At 35.6% G+C, this 20,542-nt stretch overlaps 1 protein-coding gene across 9 annotated transcripts in view; it reads left to right on the top strand.

Moving 5' to 3' along the window:
* TUT4 (terminal uridylyl transferase 4) overlaps window positions 1-20,542 on the top strand; it is a 114,642-nt gene that overhangs the window by 62,552 nt on the left and 31,548 nt on the right. For all 9 annotated transcript variants that reach the window (XM_041738424.1, XM_041738423.1, XM_041738417.1 and 6 more), the window contains 5 exons: window positions 7,178-7,297; window positions 7,469-7,681; window positions 11,438-11,612; window positions 13,707-14,401; window positions 16,857-17,007. In XM_041738424.1, the coding sequence (XP_041594358.1) occupies window positions 7,178-7,297; window positions 7,469-7,681; window positions 11,438-11,612; window positions 13,707-14,401; window positions 16,857-17,007 (1,354 nt within the window). The remainder of the gene's footprint in view (window positions 1-7,177; window positions 7,298-7,468; window positions 7,682-11,437; window positions 11,613-13,706; window positions 14,402-16,856; window positions 17,008-20,542) is intronic.

Genomic DNA, 20,542 nt, shown 5'->3' with positions numbered 1-20,542 from the left:
AAATAAAAAAAAAATCTAAGTATAGACTAGTCTTATATAGATGCAAAAGTATAAGTAAAATATAAATAAGTAGAATATATAGTGTATTAAAAGGTTATATGCCATGACTATGCAGGATTTATTTCAGGAGTATAAGAATGGTTTAATATCAGGAAGTCTGTTAACATAATTTATTATATTAACAATTTGAAGTAGAAAAAACATGGATGCTGAAAAGGCAAGTTCTTCATAAAAGCCAAGCTTTTAAGTAAACTAGTAAACGAAATTAATGATGAAGACTATTTACTACCAAAACCAGACAAAGACCCCACCAAACAGGAGAATTATAGACCAATACCCATAATGAACATGGAAAAAATTCTCACTAAGATACTAGCCAGTAGGACCCAACAGTACATTAAGAGGATTATTCACCATGACCAAGTGGGATTTATCCCTGGGATGCAAGGCTGGTCCAACACTTATAAAACAGTCAACGTGGTATATCATATCAATAAGAGAAAAAAAAAAGAACCGTATTATCCTCTCAATAGATGCAGAGAAAGCATTTGACAAAATACAGCATCCATTCCTGATCAGAACTTTTCAGACAGAGTTCAGGGATAGAGGGAACATTCCTCAGCATCTCAAAAGCCATTTATGAAAAGCCCACAGCAAAATCATTCTCTCTCTCTCTTTTTTTTTTTAAGATTTTTTATTTATTTATTCATAGAGATGCAGAGAGAGAGAGAGAGAGAGAGAGAGAGGCAGAGACACAGGCGGAGGGAGAAGCAGGCTCCATGCAGAGAGCCTGACGTGGGACTCGATCCCGGGTCTCCACGATCACGCCCTGGGCTGCAGGCGGCACTAAACCGCTGCGCCACCGGGGCTGCCCGCAAAATCATTCTCAATGGGGAGACACTGAAAGCATTTCTCCTAAGATTAGGACCATGACAGGGATGTCCACTCTCACCACTGCTATTCAACATAGTACTAGCCTAGCCTCAACAATCAGACAACAGAAAGAAATAAAAGTCATTCAAATGGACAAAGAAGAAATCAGACTCTCCCTCTTTGCAGATGACATACTGTACATAGAAAACCCAAAAGACTTCACCCCAAAATTGCTAGAATTCATAGAGCAATTCAGCAATGTGGCAGGACACAAAATCAGTGCACAGAAATCAGTGGCATTTCTGTACCCTGACAATGAGACTGAAGAAGGAGAAATGAAGGAATCAATCCCATTTGCAATTGCACCCAAAAGCATAAAATACCTAGAAATAAACCTGATTAAGGAGGTAAAGGATCTATACCCTAAAAACTACAGAACACTTCTGAAAGAAATTGAAGATGTAATGAGATAGAAAAACATTCCATGCTAATGGATCATTGTGAAAATGTCTATGCTACCCAGGGCAATGTACACATTCAGTGCAATCCCAATCAAAATACCATGGACTTTCTTCAGAGAGTTGGAAAAAATAATCTTAAGATTTGTATGGAGTCAGCAAAGACTCCAAATAGCCAGAGGAATTTTGAAAAAGAAAACCTGGAGATCCCTGGGTGGCGCAGCGGTTTGGCACCTGCCTTTGGCCCAGGGAGAGACATATGTAGGAAATATGTAGGAAAATATGTAGGAAAGGGAGACAAAACCAAAAATGAACTATTGAGACTTAAGATAAAAAGCTTCTATACAGCAAATGAAGCAGTGAAGAAAACTAAAAGACAACCTACAGAATGGGAGAAGATATTGGCAAATGACATATCAGATTAAAGGCTAGTAGCCAAGATCTATAAAGAACTTCTCAAATTCAACACCCACAAAACAAAAAATCCAATTATGAAATGGGCAGAAAACATGAACAGAAATTTCAGCAAAGAAGACATAGACATGGCCAACAAGCACATGAGAAAATGCTCCGCATCACTTGCCATTAGGGAAATACAGTTCAAAACCACAATGAGAGGGGATCCCTGGATGGCTCAGCGGTTTGGCGCCTGCCTTTGGCCCAGGGCACTATCCTGGAGTCCCGGGATCCAGTCCCACATCAGGCTCACCGCATGGAGCCTGCTTCTCCCTCTGCCTGTGTCTCTGCCTCTCTCTCTCTCTCTCTCTCTCTCTCTCTCTCTCTCTGTGTCTATCATAAATAAATAAATCTTAAAAAAAAAAACACAGTGAGATACCACGTCACACCATTGAGAATGGTGAAAATTAATGAGACAGGAAACAACAAATGTTGGAGTGGATGGAGAGAAAGGGAAACCCTCTTGCACTGTTGGTGGGAATGTGAACTGGTTCAGCCACTCTGGAAAACTGTGTGGAGGTTCCTCAAAGAGTTAAAAATAGAAATGCCCTATGACCCAGCAATTGCACTGCTGGGGATTTACCCCAAAGATACAGATGCAGTGAAATGGCAGGACAACTGCACCCCAATGTTAATAGCAGCAGTGTCACAATAGTCAAACTGTGGAAGGAGCCACAATAACCCTCGACAGACGAATGGATAAAGAAGATGTGGTCTATATATACAGGGGAATATTACTCAGCCATTAGAAAGGATGAATACCCACCATTTACATCAATGTGGATGAAACTGGAGGGTATTATGGTGAATGAAATAAGTCAATCGAAGGACAATCATCATATGGTTTCACTCATATGTGTAATATAAGAAATAGTTAAAAGGATTATAAGGGAAGGGGGGCAAGTGAATGGGAAAATTTTATTTATTTATTTTTTAAAACAGGTTTCTTTTTTTTTTTTAAGACTTATTTATTTATGAGAAATGCGCGCGTGCATGCACACACACACACACACACACAGAGACAGAGACACAAGCAGAGGGCAAAGCAGGCTCCATGCAGGGAGCCCGACGTGGGACTCGATCCCGGGTCTCCAGGATCATACTCCGGGCTAAAGGCAGCGCTTAACCGCTGAGCCACCCGGGCTGCCCTGAATGGGAAAAATTAAAGAAGAAAACAAACCATGAGAGACTCCTAACTCTGGGAAACAAACAAGGTTGTGGAAGGGGAGGTGGGTAGAAGAATGGGGTAACTGGGTGACGGGCACTGAGGTGGTGGGCACTTGACGGGATGAGCACTGGGTGTTATACTATATGTTGGCAAATTGAACTGAAATAAAAACAAATGTAAAAAAAGACCATTTACTAAAAAAATAAAACCATCATTTTAAATGGTGAATGACTCAAGCTATATGTGTTAGAATTAGGAATATTACAGAGATGTTCACCAGTAAAGTTGTACCTTGTTTTGGGAGATTTAAAAAATGTGATAAGAAAATGAAATGAAACCATGTAAATATTGGAAAAACAGTAGCATTTTATTAGTGGTATAATTGTACCTATAAAACTTTAGTAAAAACTATTGGGATTAATAAAAGAATTTGTAAAAAAAAAGAATTTATAAGATGACTAATTACAATATAAACATAGGTTTTAGTAGGTTTTCTCTGTCATAAAAATAAGCTGATAGAGTGAAAATCGAAAAATACTACTTAGTGATAGTACCACAAATTATAAAATAAATAAATTTAATTAAAAAGATACAAGAAGGGCAGCCCGGGTGGCACAGCGGTTTAGCGCCGTCTGTGGCCCGGGGTGTGATCCTGGAGACCCAGAATCGAGTCCCATGTCGGGCTTTCTGCATGGAGCCTGCTTCTCCCTCTGCCTGTGTCTCTGCCTCTCTCGCCCTCTCTGAATGAATAAATAAATATTAAAAAAAAAAGGTACAAGAAGAAAATTACATTATTGAAAGGTATAAAAACGAAATCTGAACAAATTCATTTATTCAGCAAACACTTGTTAAATGCTTCCTTGTGCCAGATACTGTTCTAAGTGCTTGAAATATCTAACAAGATATATAGAGTCCTGCTCTCATGAAGCTTACATGTTTGTGGAAGAATCAGCCAATAAACAAAATACAAGTAATATAATATCTGATAGATTTTAGTGGTATAAAAATGAGATGATGTGATAAGAGAGTGACATTATACTAGATGGTTAGGGAAGGTCTCTTTGAGGAAGTGATATATATATATTTTTTTAATTTTATTTATTTATGATAGGCACACAGTGAGAGACAGAGAAGCAGAGACATAGGCAGAGGGAGAAGCAGGCTCCATGCACCGGGAGCCCGACGTGGGATTCGATCCCGGGTCTCCAGGATCGTGCCCCGGGCCAAAGGCAGGCGCCAAACCGCTGCGCCACCCAGGGATCCCGTGATATATATTTTTTTAACTTTTTAAATTTATTTATGATAGTCACACAGAGAGAGAGGGAGAAAGGCAAGAGACACAGGCAGAGGGAGAAGCAGGCTCCATGCACTGGGAGCCCGACGTGGGATTTGATCCCGGGTCTCCAGGATCGTGCCCTGGGCCAAAGGCAGGCGCTAAACCGCTGCGCCACCCAGGGATCCCGAGGAAGCGATATTTAAACTCAGACTAGCAGTAACCAGCCATTTAAAAGACTAAGAGAATAGTATCCAACAAATACCTAGTACAGTTCTCCTAAGGTACAAGAGAGTTTGTGAGGAAAAGAAAGGAAGGCAGGAGTGCCTGGAATGAAGTGAGAGAGAGAATGTTTCTGTGGTAAGGAATTTGGATTTTAATTGTGAGAAAGCAGTTTTTTTTTTTTGAAGATTTATTTTATTTATTCTTTCATGATAGACATAGAGAGGCAGAGACACAGGCAGAGGGAGAAGCAAGGCTCCATGCCGGAAGCCCGACGCGGGACTCGATCCCAGGACTCCAGAATCACTCCCTGGGGCAAAGGCAGGCACCAAACCGCTGAGCCATCCAGGGATCCCAGTTTTGTTTTGTTTTGTTTTTAAGATTTTATTTATTTATTCATGAGAAACACAGAGAGAAAGGTGCAGAGACACAGGCAAAAGGAGAAGCCAGCTTCATTCAGGGAGCCCGATGTGGGACTCGATCCCAGGACCTGGTATCACACACTGGGCCAAAAGCAAATGCTCAACCACTGAGCCACCCAGGGGTCCCTTGTTATGAGAGTTTAGTGGAAGTAATTGATGAGAACTCCAAAACTTTTAGAAAATGCAAAGTTACAGTGTTCTTAGATAGGGAGATGCTACCCCTAAAATGTTACATCATCCTAATTTAATTTTCAAGTGTACAGTAATCTCAATTAGAATTACCAAGAGTTTAAAAAAATTTGATGGAATGATCTTGAAATTACTGTGGACGAATGTTTGAGAATAGTCAAAAGAATTCAGAAAGAGAACACTAGTGAAGGAGACTGAATTTACTACTATAAAATTGCTTGAGTCAAGCATATGTCATTGGCATAGGAATAGACAAATAGATCTGTGGAATAGAACAAAAGGCCCAGAAATTGTAATGTATGAAAAATAAAAGATTTCATTTCAGTGATAAAACAATGGTTTATTTACTAAATGGTGCTGTCACAGCTGTATATTTTTTAAAAATATAATTGTTTTATTTAAATTAAGTTAGTTAACATATAATATATTATTAGTTTCAGAGGTAGAGTTCAGTGAACAACGGTATATTTCTTGAAGAAAATAATGTTGGATCCTTAGGACACTTAAATGCAAAATAAATTCTACTTAAATGAAAAATCAAAATTTTAGAAGAAAATTTTAGAGAATGTGTATGTAACTTATGGTTTGGAGAAACCTTTTTACCATGTTAGGAAACCTAGAAGCTATATAGCATAAGCATATTTAAATATATATATATATATGCACACACACACACACACACACGCATTAATACATTTTGTATGATAAAACGTTCTTTAAATAATGTCAAAATAAAAATAGATTTGGAAAAGTAACATTGTTCAAGTGCATATATCAGATTTAAAAGGTTATTAACTGTAATGTAAATTGATATGCAATGTATGCAAATAGAAAAATTGGCAAATAATTCAATAGGCAGTTCAGAAAAAAGCAAATCTAAATGGTTAATAAACATGAAAATTGTATAATCTCTTATCATTGAAGAACTGCAAATTGAAGTAATTATTAGATAATATTTCATACATCCCATTTTTTTTTAAGTGGTAATACTTTGGAAAGTGTACATTCATGCTACTAGTGTAAAAGAAGAATTTTTTCGTGATTTTGGCAAACAATTAGATATTAGATATATTACACATTTTTACTTATTAGACATCACATTTTTAGATATTAGATATTATATCTAATATTAGATATTAGATATATCACACATTTTTACTTATTTTTTTTAAAGGTTTATTTATTTATTAGTGAGAGTACGAGTATGTGCAAGGGTAGGGAGAGGCAGGGGGAGAGGGAGAGAGAAACCCAAATAGGCTCTGTGCTAAGCATGGATGCCAACATGGGGCTTGATTCCATGACCCTGAGACCATGACCTGAACTGAAACCAAGGGACAGAAACTTCGACTATGTCACCCAGGCATCCCTCTATCACACATTTTGAAATCCATCAAACACATTCTTGGGAATATAGCTTATATTAAATAATCACCAGTAATAAGGATAAAACAGCATTGCTTAAAGTGGCAAAAATTGGGGATAAAATGTGAATGCTCTGGGTGGGGAGACTTGTTGAGTAGCCATCCAGATCATAGACTATAATTTAAGCATTTAAAAGATGTGTTGGGGGGAAAATATATAAATAAATAAAAGAATGTGTTAGATTTGTAGTAATTGACTTAGAGGAACTTTGTTGGTGCATTGTTAAGGAGAAGAATAACATGCAGAGAGATGTCTATAATATGATTTTGGAAAAGAATGACATAAAATCTTTTCTGCATTTATATAGAAAATAAAAATATATAGGAATACCTTTATATATGGTTATGGAAAAAGGCATGAAAGAGTATATAGATGATCGTTAACACTGAGTCAGAAGTAGAAGATAAAATCTTTTAACAGCGTGTACACAGTAAAAGTAAAAGCACTAAGTTTGATATTCCATTTAACTAAAATACATATGTGACTTTATATGCAATAAAGAAATGAATGGAAAGATTGTCATCAGTGTGTTAATAGTTATTTCACAGTGGTGAGGTTTCAGGTCATTCCTTATAATTTTTGTTACTTAAACGTTTTGCATGATTACAATAGGACAAAAACAGCTACTTATATTAGGAGGGGAACAAAGAAGATTAAAGCTAATGGCAGTACTTTCTCCCCCTTTGTTTTGCAGTTATGCTATATTGACTCCCAAACTGATGGTGGAATCCCTTCTTACTGTTTTGCTTTAATGGTGATGTTTTTTCTACAACAAAGAAAACCCCCTCTTCTTCCTTGCTTACTTGGAAGTTGGGTAAGCATGAATTTGTGATATGTATGTGCATGTATATATGTAGTTCGTTCTTACAAAGTGCTTTGTTCAAACGTTTTAAGCTAGAATTCTGGTTTGTTTGTCCATCTTTTTGTTTGTTTTTGTTTTTTAAATAATTTTTCCACTACCAATTTGGAATGCCTTTTTATGTAGATTGAAGGCTTTGACCCAAAAAGAATGGATGACTTTCAGCTGAAGGGCATAGTAGAAGAGAAGTTTGTGAAGTGGGAATATAATTCAAGTAGTGCAACTGAGAAAAACTCAATTGCTGAGGAAAACAAAGCTAAGGCAGACCAACCAAAAGATGATACCAAGAAGACAGAAACAGACAACCAAAGTAATGCCATGAAGGAAAAACATGGCAAAGTAAGCTTTTTTTTTGTTTTTGTTTTTGGCTTTTCTTTCTGTAGAATTTGTGATGCCTTCGATTGAAGCTCTTTACTAGTAGATTGACTGACTTTGCATAAGCCTCTTGGCCTCATTTTCCTCATCTGTAAAAGTGAGGGGTTGATCTGGTTTAGTTTTTCAGTACTGAGATTACTTAATGAATTTATACCTTATTTTGGAAGATGTGTTTTGCTTGATTCATGTCATGGTAATTCTTTACTTCTTTTTCATTTAGACAAGGAAAATTTCCTTCAGGAGTTGGGTTGTGATCGAAACTTTAGCATATGGGAATTGTGTTGCCAGATTGGTGGAAAAATAAAGGCCCTTTCCTCCTTTAGGGGGTGTCTTGCTTATTTAATCATTCAACATTCATTTATTAAGGACCTGCTATGTGCCAGACATATCTTGAGGGCCAGGGGACCAAAGATAAATATCCATGGATTGTGTCCTCTAGAAGAATATAGTCTTCTGAAATAGATAGACATATTACAGAAATGAAAGCATTACTGAAATGTTTGCTCTAGCTATATTGAATTATATTTAGTTGCCTGAATATACAACTCTCCCACTTTTCTAGACTTCTTTCTACTCTCAAACGACCAATAGATAGTAATTTTGCTTATTACTTTGGTAAGGCAACTGTGAAGAAATCCAAAAAGAACTTCTACACATTCCCACCACCACCTGCTACTGTTTGCACCCATATAGTCTGCCTTGATACGTGCTTTCGTAAAGGAACTTCCCAAGTTGCTAATTTTCTCCATTTGTGTATTTAATTCTATCCCTTCTTGTTTATTCTAGAACACTGCTCTAGCAGTTCTTCTCTTTGCTCTAAATTAGCAATTTTTCATTCTTTATTAAATCAAACATGCTTTTATCTCTCCCATTTTAAATAAAAAATATGAATATCATTTCCCTTCCCAGCTAGCTATTCCTTTGCACCTTTTTGCAGTGAAACTTCTTGAAAGAATTGTCCGTATTCATTATTTCCAATTTGTTTCCTCTTAACTCATTGTAATCAAACTCAGGCTTTGACCCTCATCAACCTACCAAAACTTATATTGTCATCTTCCACTTTTTTTAAAAAAAGATTTTATTTATTTATTCATGAGAGAGAGAGGCAGAGACACAGGCAGAGAGAGGAGCAGGCTCCATGCAGGGAACCCGATGTGGGACTCGATCCCGGGTCTCCAGGATCAGGCCCTGGACTGAAGGCGACGCTAAACTGCTGAGCCACCAGGGCTGCCCCACATTGTTAAATCCAGTTGTCACTTCTCAATTTTTATATTTTTGACATATTAGCAATATTTGCCAGTTGATTATTTTCTTCTCTGAAAAATTTCTTGACTTTCAATATAGCATACCATGGCTGATCATTTCTTCTCAGTCTCCTATGCTGATTGGTTTCTCCTTCTCTCTTTGGTCTCTTAATGTTGGCATGCTCCATGGCTCAGTCCTTGATCCCCTCCCCTTTCTTCTGTATCTACACTCCCTTGGTGATCTTACTCAGTTGCATGGGTTTTGCATAGCATTTGTATGATACTCCCAAATTTAAATCTTCAACCAAACCACACTCTTGAATTCTCTAGTTGTATCTCCAACTGTCTATTTAATGTCTCTGCTTAGATGTCTAATAGATGTCTTTAACTTAACATGCCTAAAACTGGACTCCTGGTCTTCCTCTTGCTCCACGTAATAGCGTTCACTTCTAATTTGATGGCATTTCATCCTTTCAGTTGCTCAGTTAGAAGCCTTAGAATCATCCTTTACTTTTCTCTTTTATACCTTATATCATGTCTGTCAGGAAATCCTGTCATTTTTATTTCAAAGTATATTTAAAATTTGAACACTTCTCACTGCCTCCACTGTTAATATGCTAGTCCTAGCCACCATCATGTTTGACTTGGATTGCTACCATAGCCTCATAATGAGTTTCCTCTGTCTACCATTGTTCCTACACAGTTGACCCTTGAAATACATGGATTTGAACTGTGCAGGTCCACTTATGTGGATTTTTTTTCAATATAGTATAGTACTGTAAATGTATTTTTCTCTTCCTTACAATTTTCTTAATATTTTCTTTTCTCTAGTTTTATTGTGAGAATATAGTATATAATAAATATAACATATAAAATATGTGTTAATCGGCTATTTATGTTATCAGTAAGCCTTTTGGTCAACAGCATGCTATTAGTGGTTACGTTTTGAGGGAGTCAAAAGTTATATGTAGATTTTGACCCCCATGTTGTTTAAGGGTCAACTTACAGTCTGTTCTCAGCACAGCAATCAGAATGGTTCTTTGAAAACTTAAGTCATATCACGTTCTTCCTCTTCTCCACACTCAAAACACTTCAGTTGCTTCTTATTTAATTTAGAATAAAAGCTGAGGATTTCTTACTGAGTAGCTCTTTTTTCTTCTCTTCTTTCCCTTTCTATACCACACTAGCTTTCGTGGTTTTCTTTTTAAAGGTAGTCAAACTCCTCTACAATATGTTTGCTCATCTGTTCCCTATTCCTCTTCTTCAAATCATATCTTTTTCACAAGAACTGACCGTGCTATTTAACACTGAAACCATGTCCTACTCTCATACTCTTGTCCCCTTTTTACTAAACCTACTCAACTTTTTCTTATTTCCACACCACTTTGCTTTTTCTAACTTGTTATGTAATTTACTTGCTTTTGTTACTTTTCTTCCCTAGAAAGTAAGATCCACTAAGGCAAGGATCTTGGTGTTTTTTCTTTTTTTCTTCATGATTATATCCGAGTGCCTGGCACATAGTAGGCACTCAATTAATAGTTGTAGAATTGAGTGAGTGATTGTTTCATGTCTTTTTGCTCCTTAGTGGTCACTTTTAGCCAGTTTTTAGCTAATTTCTTTAGAATTCAGCATTACCTGTTTTGTAAAAACTCCCTGATTTAGAGGCCCATTTTGCACATAGTGTTTGTCAAATTGTCCCTTCCTTTCCTAATACTCTATGAAGTAGGAACTTACATTATTTGAGTGGTAGTATGGTAGGTATAGTGATTAGCAACATAAATTCCGTAGCCAGGTGGTCCTGAGTCAGATCTTTTGCCCTGAAGTAGTATCTACTTCATAGAGTTGTTAGAATTAAATAGTTACTGTATGTGCAACACTTAAAAGAATAAATGATGCATAGTTGACCATTTTGTTTAAGTGTGGGCTCTCATTATTTTTTTTATATCCTCAGCATAGTGCTAGGGACATAGTAGGTTCTAAATAAATGTTTGCTAAATGAAGGAATTAGCTTTTGAATGCCCAGGGCATTATTTCGCTTTTTAAAGCAATTACTGCAGTAAGGAGCTGTAGTAATTGTTACGCAGTGGTGTGCAACCTTGGTTGTACATGCAAATCACTTAAGGGGCTTCAAAAATCCCTTTGCTTAGTCCATAGCCCAGGTCAGTTAAACCAGAATCTTGGGAAGGGCATGGAAGGGGAATGGTACAGAGCTCAGGTATTAGTGTACTTTAAAGCTCCCAGTGTTATCTGATGTGCAGCCACGTTTGAGAATCACTGGTTTAGTGGGAAGAACATAAAATTCTAGGAGTCAGTAAAGTAGAATTCTGTTCCCAGCTGTGCCACAAGCTGCTTTTTGGCAAGTTACTTCTTTATACCTTAGTTTTGTAAAGGTAACCTCTAAGGTCTTTTTAAACTGAAAATTCAGTGATTCTGTAGTTTTGTGAAGCTTAAATGAAAAGTATTTTTTCTTTTCCAGTCTCCTTTAACATTGGGAACACCAAATCAGGTATCCCTGGGACAGTTATGGTTAGAGCTGCTAAAATTTTATACATTGGATTTTGCTTTGGAAGAATATGTCATATGTGTACGGATACAAGATATTTTAACAAGAGAAAACAAAAACTGGCCTAAAAGACGAATAGCTATTGAAGGTGAGATGATGTATTTCATTTGGAGAATGTTTTTGTGTGCCACTTCATCATTTGTTTCTACTGTAGTGTTAAAAATTATATGCCTTGGCTTTGTAGAATTGTATTTGCCACTAGGTTGTCATTATACGTGTCAGGTAAATTCTTTATCAAGTCCATGTTAATTTTATAGGATTAATACTTATTTTAAGGTTCCTAATCTATAAATATATTGCTTAGAGTTGTTAGCATATTACATGCCTTTATTTTAATTTTTAATTCTGAAGATTTTCAGAAATATAGGAAAATAGAAGAGTTTGTATAACTCCCCTTTTAGAAGAAGAAACAAAAAGACAAATTATGATAGCTCCAGGCTTTAGAGCTCATTTATCTACTGTATGTAAGTGTACAAGATATAAGTACATGTTTGAGTTTATCTGTGGGTCTAGAGAAGGCCAACAGAGGACAAGGAACAGAATAATGTATAGTCTAAACAGACTTAAAATGATGGACAAAAATTCAATTCACAATCTATAAAAAGTGAGTGAAATACTTCTTAGAGTATTCCTGTAAGTTTCTTTCATAAAATTATGTTAATATATAATTTTAAAATACAGGTTTTCTGTTGTCTTCTAAAGTACCTCATCTCTAGGAATGTGTAAGTCACGGGGGTGTATATAGAGAATATAATCAATGGTTTTGTAATAGTGTTTGTATAGTGACAGATGGTGGCTACACTTGTGAGCATAGCATAACTATAGAGTCTAATCACTATGTTGTACACCTGAAACTAATGTAACATTGTATGTCAGCTATACTTCAAAAACATTTTAAAAAATACCTCAGCTATTAAATGTGGCTAAGCTCAAAAGAAAAAAGATTGAAGAAAAAAAGAAAAAAAATTGATGTTGACAAAAGTTGCACATCAAATCCCAAGAATATTAAGATCTTTAGAGATGCAAATTAATAGGATGGTTTTGAGAAAATTTAAATCATGCAGTATTTCACTCACTTTTTATAGATTGTGAATTGAATTTTTGTCCATCATTTTAAGTCTTTTTATTCTATACGTTATTCTGTTCCTTGTCCTCTGTTGGCCTTCTCTAGACCCACTCAAACATGTACTTATATCTTGTACACTTACATATAGTAGATAAATGAGCTCTAAAGCCTGCAGCTATCATAATTTGTCTTTTTTTTTTTCTTCTTCTAGAAGGGGAGGAAAAGCTTTTGGGTTTAGAGAGCAGCCTGTGGACTTAGATAACAGCGAAAAGTAACAGATGCCCAAACGTTAACAATCTGAAGCCTGTCTATTAATCCTTTTACTTAGTGTTCCTCAGTAATGAAGAAAATGTCTTTTGGATGTCATCCATTTGTTCATTCTTCCTAGGACTGACTTGTATTTAAGGCTTTTAAAATCCAAAAACTCATAAGCATTTTTGAGGTCTTTTATATTTTCTTAATAATGAAGATGTAGTTGATATAAGCCTTTTCAGCATACCCATTTTAGACTGGATCAAAATTTAAATTTTGGTTTAATTTTTACTTAGATCTCTTTCTTCCTACTTTTTTATTTCTTTTGCTGTTTAATTTTCTGACCTCACTGAAGTTAAATGTTAAAATCATAGTTTTTAACTTGAAGCTTTTGAGAGTTATAGGTTATATTTTGTTTAAATTGCAAAGAGTTTGTAGCTGAAGAATATTATGACGAGATGAAAATTATTCTTTTAAGAGATGAAAATTATTAATGGGTCCTAGAGGTTTGAAAAATTGTATCTAATGACAGAATAGGTAGGCATAATGGTGTATGCCTTTTCTACCAATTTTATCATTGAAATTTTGTAATTACTGAGTTGGATGTTCTTGACTAGCATCTCATTAATTACCCTTATTATTTTTTCTTCTCTTTGCCCCTTAACATTTTTGTTTTATGACAGAAACAAAGGAAAAGATATTGCTATTATATTTCTCTTACTCAGTTTGTAGGAACTTCCATTTAGGAAAACTTTGGGTAAATGTACTCTGTTGACAGTATAGCAGTTCAAATCTGTTTGGATAAGCTTGGAATTGTAGTTTGTTAGTAGATACTTAGCAACTTACCATTTCCTTTTTTACTAGATCCATTTTCAGTCAAGAGGAATGTTGCACGGAGTTTAAACAGCCAGCTTGTTTATGAATATGTTGTGGAGAGATTCAGAGCAGCTTATCGGTATTTTGCCTGTCCTCAGAGGAAGGGTGGAAATAAATCTGTGGATTCCATGAAAAAAGAGAAGGGGAAAATAAGCAATAAGAAATCAGTGAAGTCTGACAATATGGCATCCAATTGTTGCATTCTACTTGGAGAAAGCACAGAAAAAATAAATGCAGGAAGAGGTCAGCCTGATAAATATGAAATGGAATGTACATCACAGAGATGTATTACTGAAGATGACAGTTTGTTGGTAAATGAACTAGCTTTGGCTGAACTTGGACGGGAATCTTCCTGTCTTTCTACCAGTAAAGACAGTGAATTAGAGCCAAAATCAATTAAGAAACAAGATGATTTAGCACCTTCAGAAACTTGTTTAAAAAAGGAACTCAGCCAGTGTAATTGCATTGATTATAAATCCCCTGACCCAAGTGAATCTGCTGTTACAGACTGCAGGTCAAATACAGAAACAGAAAGTTCACATCAGATTGTGAGCACTGACACATCTGCTACCTCTTGCAACTGCAAAGCTACAGAAGATGCTTCTGACCTTAATGATGATGATAACCACCCCACCCAGGAATTATATTATGTGTTTGATAAGTTTATTTTAACCTCTGGCAAGGTAGGATACAGTTTGTAAACAATCTGAGATTTTGTGGGTTTTGTATGACTATAATTTTTAGATCCAGAAATGTAAAAATAGCTTCCTTCTATGATGGTAGACTTATATTTTGGAATGATATTTTGATGTATATTTTCACTTTTTCCTTTTACATTTATTCCTATAGTTGTCTTAAAGAATGTGTATAAAACCTCAGAAGATTTCAGGCACTCTTACTAGTTGGTTTGTTTCACTTTCTCATATAAAAGGATTCATCAGATATATGCAAATGAGTTTGCCAAAGGCAGCAAATATTTTAAATTTTATTTTTTTACATATATGTTTATTTTTTCTTCCACAAAAAAAGAACACAAGGTTTGCAAATTCTGATAGCATTCTATTTTAAAGTTTTGTTTGTTTTGGGATCCCTGGGTGGCGCAGCGGTTTGGCGCCTGCCTTTGGCCCGGGGCGCGATCCTGGAGACCCGGGATCGAATCCCACGTCGGGCTCCCGGTGCATGGAGCCTGCTTCTCCCTCTGCCTATGTCTCTGCTTCTCTCTCTCTCACTATGTGCCTATCATAAATAAATAAAATTAAAAAAAAAGAATTATATAAAGTTTTGTTTGTTTTGACATGGGGTGGGTGAATAGTCGAGCAGAAAGTAAGAACAGGAATCAAAAATAGGAAGAATCCAGATCTCTGTCTGCCATTGAGCTTTTCTTTGGATATTGGCACATCCTTTATAAATTAATGGAGTCTTAACTTTTCTACTAGTCTGAACTTTAACTTCATAAATTATCAAGATAGGATACCCTAGGAACAGAAGATAAACTGTAACCACTTTGTTAATAAAAGAAAGTTTTAGCCTATTCATATGCTTCAAATGCAGTGTACATATTTGAAATATCAGCACCCAAGATGAGAAAAAGATTATATAGATCATGTGTAAACCAAGTAGAATATTTTTTTATTTTTTTTAAATATTTATTTATTTATTTATGATAGAGAGAGAGAGAGAGAGAGAGAGAGAGAGAGGCAGAGGCAAAGGAGGAGGGAGAAGCAGGCTTCATGCCGGGAGCCCGACGCGGGACTTGATCCCGGGACTCCAGGATCGCACCCTGGGCCAAAGGCAGGCGCCAAACCGCTGAGCCACCCAGGGATCCCCTAGAATATTTTTTTAGAAAAACCTAGAAAGTTATCCAGTTTTATTGTTTTATCAATAATTAGTTGGCAAGCTTTAAAAATTTTAATGTCATTACTGTGTTTCTTTATTCTTTATTGGATATATCACTTTTTTTTTTTTTTTTTTTTTTAGGTTGCAGTGTTTAGGACATACAGAGTGTTGAAAGGATGAATTAAATGGCAGGGTTTTAGAAAAGCCTCTTAAATACATAACTACAGTGTACATTTTTTTATTCTATAAAGAAAAACTAAAAAAAAAGAAAAATTATAAAATTTTTCTCCCTGGAAGCTTAAGATAGCTCTTTTTCCAATTAAAATTTTTTCCAGTTATTTATAACATTTTTCTAGAGTTTTCTGATAAACATGTCATTTAAAAATAGTTTTGAAAAGTGAATAAAAATTCCTACGGTACTGTTAATTAGCTTTTAGCACAGCATTCCCACAAGTAGAGGTTTCTGTATATAATTTGCATCAGAGTTCATGGCTAGGTAAACTTTTGTGGCTGTTGCATAAGAATTATTATTCCTTATATGAAACGGAGTTACTTTTAGAGTTCAGCCCTACAGTTTGGTTTCTTGAGTACCATGCTAATGTAATAAATTGAACCAACTAGCCAAACAAGGTTTTATAACTGGTGGACTATGAAGATAGAAAATGTTTGGAGGGATCCCTGGGTGGCGCAGCGGTTTGGCGCCTGCCTTTGGCCCAGGGCGCGATCCTGGAGACCCGGGATCGAATCCCACGTCGGGCTCCCGGTGCATGGAGCCTGCTTCTCCCTCTGCCTGTGTCTCTGCCTCTCTCTCTCTCAATCTCTGTGACTATCAAAAAAAAAAAAAAATAAAATAAATAATAAGTTCCTTTAAAAAAAAAAAAAAAAGAAAATGTTTGGAGTGAATTGAAAGGTGCCACTTGAGATTTCTTTATATTTTATTTTGTTAAAGATCTCAGATTAAATTAACGCACATTTTTTATCTCAGGGGCTGATTGAAACATTTGCGTTAATCCATACCTATTGCATCTTCTGGTATTTCCTATATCTTACATCTTTGGGTAAATCTGATCTTGATAATATCATTTTAGTGGGGAAGAAGAGTTAAAGTGATTGTCTTAAAATATGGTTTTTACGTTTAACACTGCATTTTATTAATACTCTTTTTTTTTTTTTTTAAATCTCCTGGAAGCACAGGTTATCAGAATTGAGTTACGTAAAAGAGTCTTTTTGGACCTGCTAAGTGATGATGAAGTCCCTCAGTAGTTTATTAGATTATTAGACTATTTTTTTACCTTTGTATAGCCACCAACGATAGTATGCAGCATCTGCAAAAAAGATGGCCATTCAAAAAATGATTGTCCAGAGGATTTCAGGAAAATTGATCTAAAACCTCTACCACCAATGACCAATCGATTTCGGGAAATACTTGATTTAGTATGTAAAAGATGTTTTGGTAAGTCTTTTATTACTAGAGCTATCATGGATAGATTCTTTCCTAGATTTTGAATATTTATTTTAAAAAGTTTGTTTACATTTTGTTTTGGTAAAGGTTTTTGGTTTTTTTATTTTGTTTTTTTCCCAGTAATACAGAGACCCAACAAGAGATATTCACTAAATGCCTACTAAATGCATATCACTGTGGTAAATGGCAGGGGGAATACAGAGTCCATGTTATGTGTTGCTTTTAAAGAGCTTAATCTCTGGATCTGTGCTAATATGGTAGCCAGTATTTAAATTTAATTAAAATAAAATTTAAAACTAAGTTCCTCAATTTTACTAGCCGTATCTCAAGTACTGAATAGTTACAGGTGGCTAGTGGCTGCTGAATTAGACACTCCAGATAAGAACATTTCCATCATTGCAATACTTTTGCACAGTTCTGCTCTAGACAAATATATGATACGTGTGAAAATTGCAGTAATTGGAAGGATGTATTACATGCTGTAGTAGTAGTAAACAAAATGCAGTGCAAATACAATTAATTAATTAGTGTGGATCATAGGAATTGGAATTAATATTTAGGCATTTGAGATGGACCTTGAACTGCTTTTTAAGTTCTAGGAGACTATGCACAAAAGTATAGGATATATAATATCTTTGGGAGAAGAATTGCCTTGGATTTGGTAGGGTATAAGAAAGATAATAATTATATTTTGGGAAGAGCCTTACATACCTTTATTCAACAAACATTTATGGGTATCTGGGATAAACCACTCAGCAAACATTCTTTTTTTTAATTACTTGCTGTGTCCCAGATAAAGTAAAATTTCTGACATTATAATATTTAGTTCCCCATCATAATACCTCCCCACTACCCTTTCCTAACTTCTTGCCAGGCAACTACTTACCTGCTCTTTTAGTTGCTATAAAGTAGTTTGCATTTTCTAGAGTTATATATAAATAGAATCACATAGAATGTACCCTTTTTTTCTAAGGTGATTCTGGCTTCTTTCATTTAGCATAATTATTTTGAGATTCATCCTTGTTCTTATGTGTATAAATGTTTCATTCTTATTTATTTTTTTGTTTCATTCATTTTTATTGCCGAGTTGTATTTCATTATGTGGATGTGTCACAGTTTGTTTACCATTCACCTGTTGACTTGTTTCTAAATTTTGGTTATTACAGCTCTGCTGTAATATGTAATCTGCTCTGTATGTCTATGTGTGGGTTGGGGTATGGATATATGCTTTAATTTCTTTTAGGGTAATACCTAGGAGTTCAATAACTGGATTGTGGCACATTTTTCTCCCTGCAGCTTTATTAAGATATAATACATTTTGTTTTTATTTATTCATCATTTATATATCTCCATATAAGCTCATGGATATTTTATAGTTTGGGTTATGATCTAATACTACTGTATTGCTCAAATTGTTCCAGATTTGGCTATTGGGAACTCTTTCAGTTGGTTCCTATGACTCTTTAATATGCCCCTATCGGTGTGTGGGTGTTTTTTATTTGTTAATTTGGTTGTTTTTTAGCACTTCCTTACTTTCTGGCACTTCAAGATGCTCCAGGCTCATCATGTATATTTTTCACTGCAGTCCTAGAATTAGATATTTCTCTGAAGGACCCTGGCTCCCTTTATTGGAGAATGGTATTAGAAACTAAGATCTGGATCCTAAGGTGCTTGCTATTACTGGGTATTGTTGCTTGTAGGCCCTCTCTGAGTGAGAAAATTTTGTATATACATATTAATTTAGTATGTGCTCATATCTATAAAAATTTCTATATGTGACTGTCTTATAAGTTAAACATGACTTTGTACTGATGACTCCAACTTGAATACATTACCATATAGCTCATTCAAGACTCTTCTTTCTGCTTATCTGTAAATTTCCTGCTCCCAACAGTGGGAAACCTGGCTTCCATCATCTGCTACCCATTTACTTAATTGTTCCATTTAAGTACACATGTATAACATTATCAGAATTGTTATCTAATATCCCTATGGGAAATCACTTTATCAGAGTACAGTACTTATGTGTAGTTCCTTTTGCACTTAGTCTTAGAAACTCCACTCATTTTCAGAGTTACTTAGATTAGTCCCTTTTCCCTCCCTCCCTTGAGTGAAGTTGTCTTACACATATAGATTATTTTGTTGGAGCCTGCATTCCACCCTAAGGTTCTCCAATCTCCTAGATGATTTTTTAAATTTGCATACTGCAAAGTTTACTCTTTGTAGTGCAAAGTTCTGTGAATTTTGACAAGGGCATTGTGTCATGTATTACCATTATAGTATCCTACAAAATAGTTTCACCAGTTTTTTTTTCTTTCTTTCTTTTTTTTTTTTAGATTTTATTTATTTGAGAGAGAAGAGAGAGAGAGCACAAGTAGGGGAGGGACAGAGGGAGAGGGAAAAGCAGGCTGCTGTTGAGCAAGGAGCCCCATTGCAAGGCTCAATCCCAGGACCCCGGGTTTAACCAGCTGAGCTACCCAGGCACCCCTCACCATTTTAATAATAATAATTTAAAAATCACCTGTAATTCAGCTACAGGTATACTTCAGAGATATTGTGGGTTAGGTTCTAGACCACCACAATGAAGTGAGTATTGCAGTAAAGTGAGTCAAGTGAAATTTTTTCTTTCTCAGTGCATATGAAAGTTATATCTTACCAAAAAAAAGTTATATTTTACTCTATACTGTCATCTTTTAAGTGTGCGGTGGCTTTATGCCTAAAGAAAAACAATGTGTGTATCTTAATTAAAAAATACCTTCTTGCTAAAATACATGAACCATCATCTGTGCTTTTGGTGAATTGTAATCTTTTTGCTTATGGAGGGTCTTGCCTCAGTATTGATGGCTGCTGACTGATCTGGGTGCCTGTGGCAATTTCTTAAAATAACAGTGAAGTTTGCCACAGTGATTGACTCTTTCTGTCATGAATGATTTCTCTGTAGCATGTGATACTGTTAGATAGGTATTTTATCCACAGTAGAACTTCTTTCAAAATTGGACTCAGTTATCAACTGTGTTTATCAACTTTATCAACTAAGTATGTAATATTCTTAATCCTCTGTTGTCATTTCAACAGTCTTCACAGCACCTTCAGGAGTAGTCTGTCTCAAGAAACTACTTTCTTTGCCCATTTGTTAGAAGCCGCTCCTCATCTGTTCAAGTTCTATCCTGAGATTGCAGCAATCCAGTTACATATTCAGTCTCCATTTCCTATTCTCTAATTCTTTTGTTCTCTGCCTCACATCTGCAGTTACTTCCTCCACAGAAGTCTTGAACCACTCAGAGTTATCCATGAGGATTGGAATCAACTTCTCCCAAACTCCTCCTGTTTATGTTGCTATTTTGACTTTTCCCATGAAACACAGATGATTTTAATGGCATCTAGAATGGTGACTCCTTTTCCAAGAGATTTTTGGTTTACTTTGCACAGATTGATGAGGCAGCTATAACCTTACAAAATGGATTTCTTAAATAAGACATGAAAGTCGAAATGACTCCTTGATCCATGGGCTGTGGAATAAATGGAT

This window comes from Vulpes lagopus, chromosome 23 (assembly GCF_018345385.1).
Source record: "Vulpes lagopus strain Blue_001 chromosome 23, ASM1834538v1, whole genome shotgun sequence".
NCBI classification, from domain to species: domain Eukaryota; kingdom Metazoa; phylum Chordata; class Mammalia; order Carnivora; family Canidae; genus Vulpes; species Vulpes lagopus.
The sequence above is the reverse complement of the archived record's forward strand: the minus strand, read 5'-3'. Positions and strand labels throughout refer to the sequence as shown.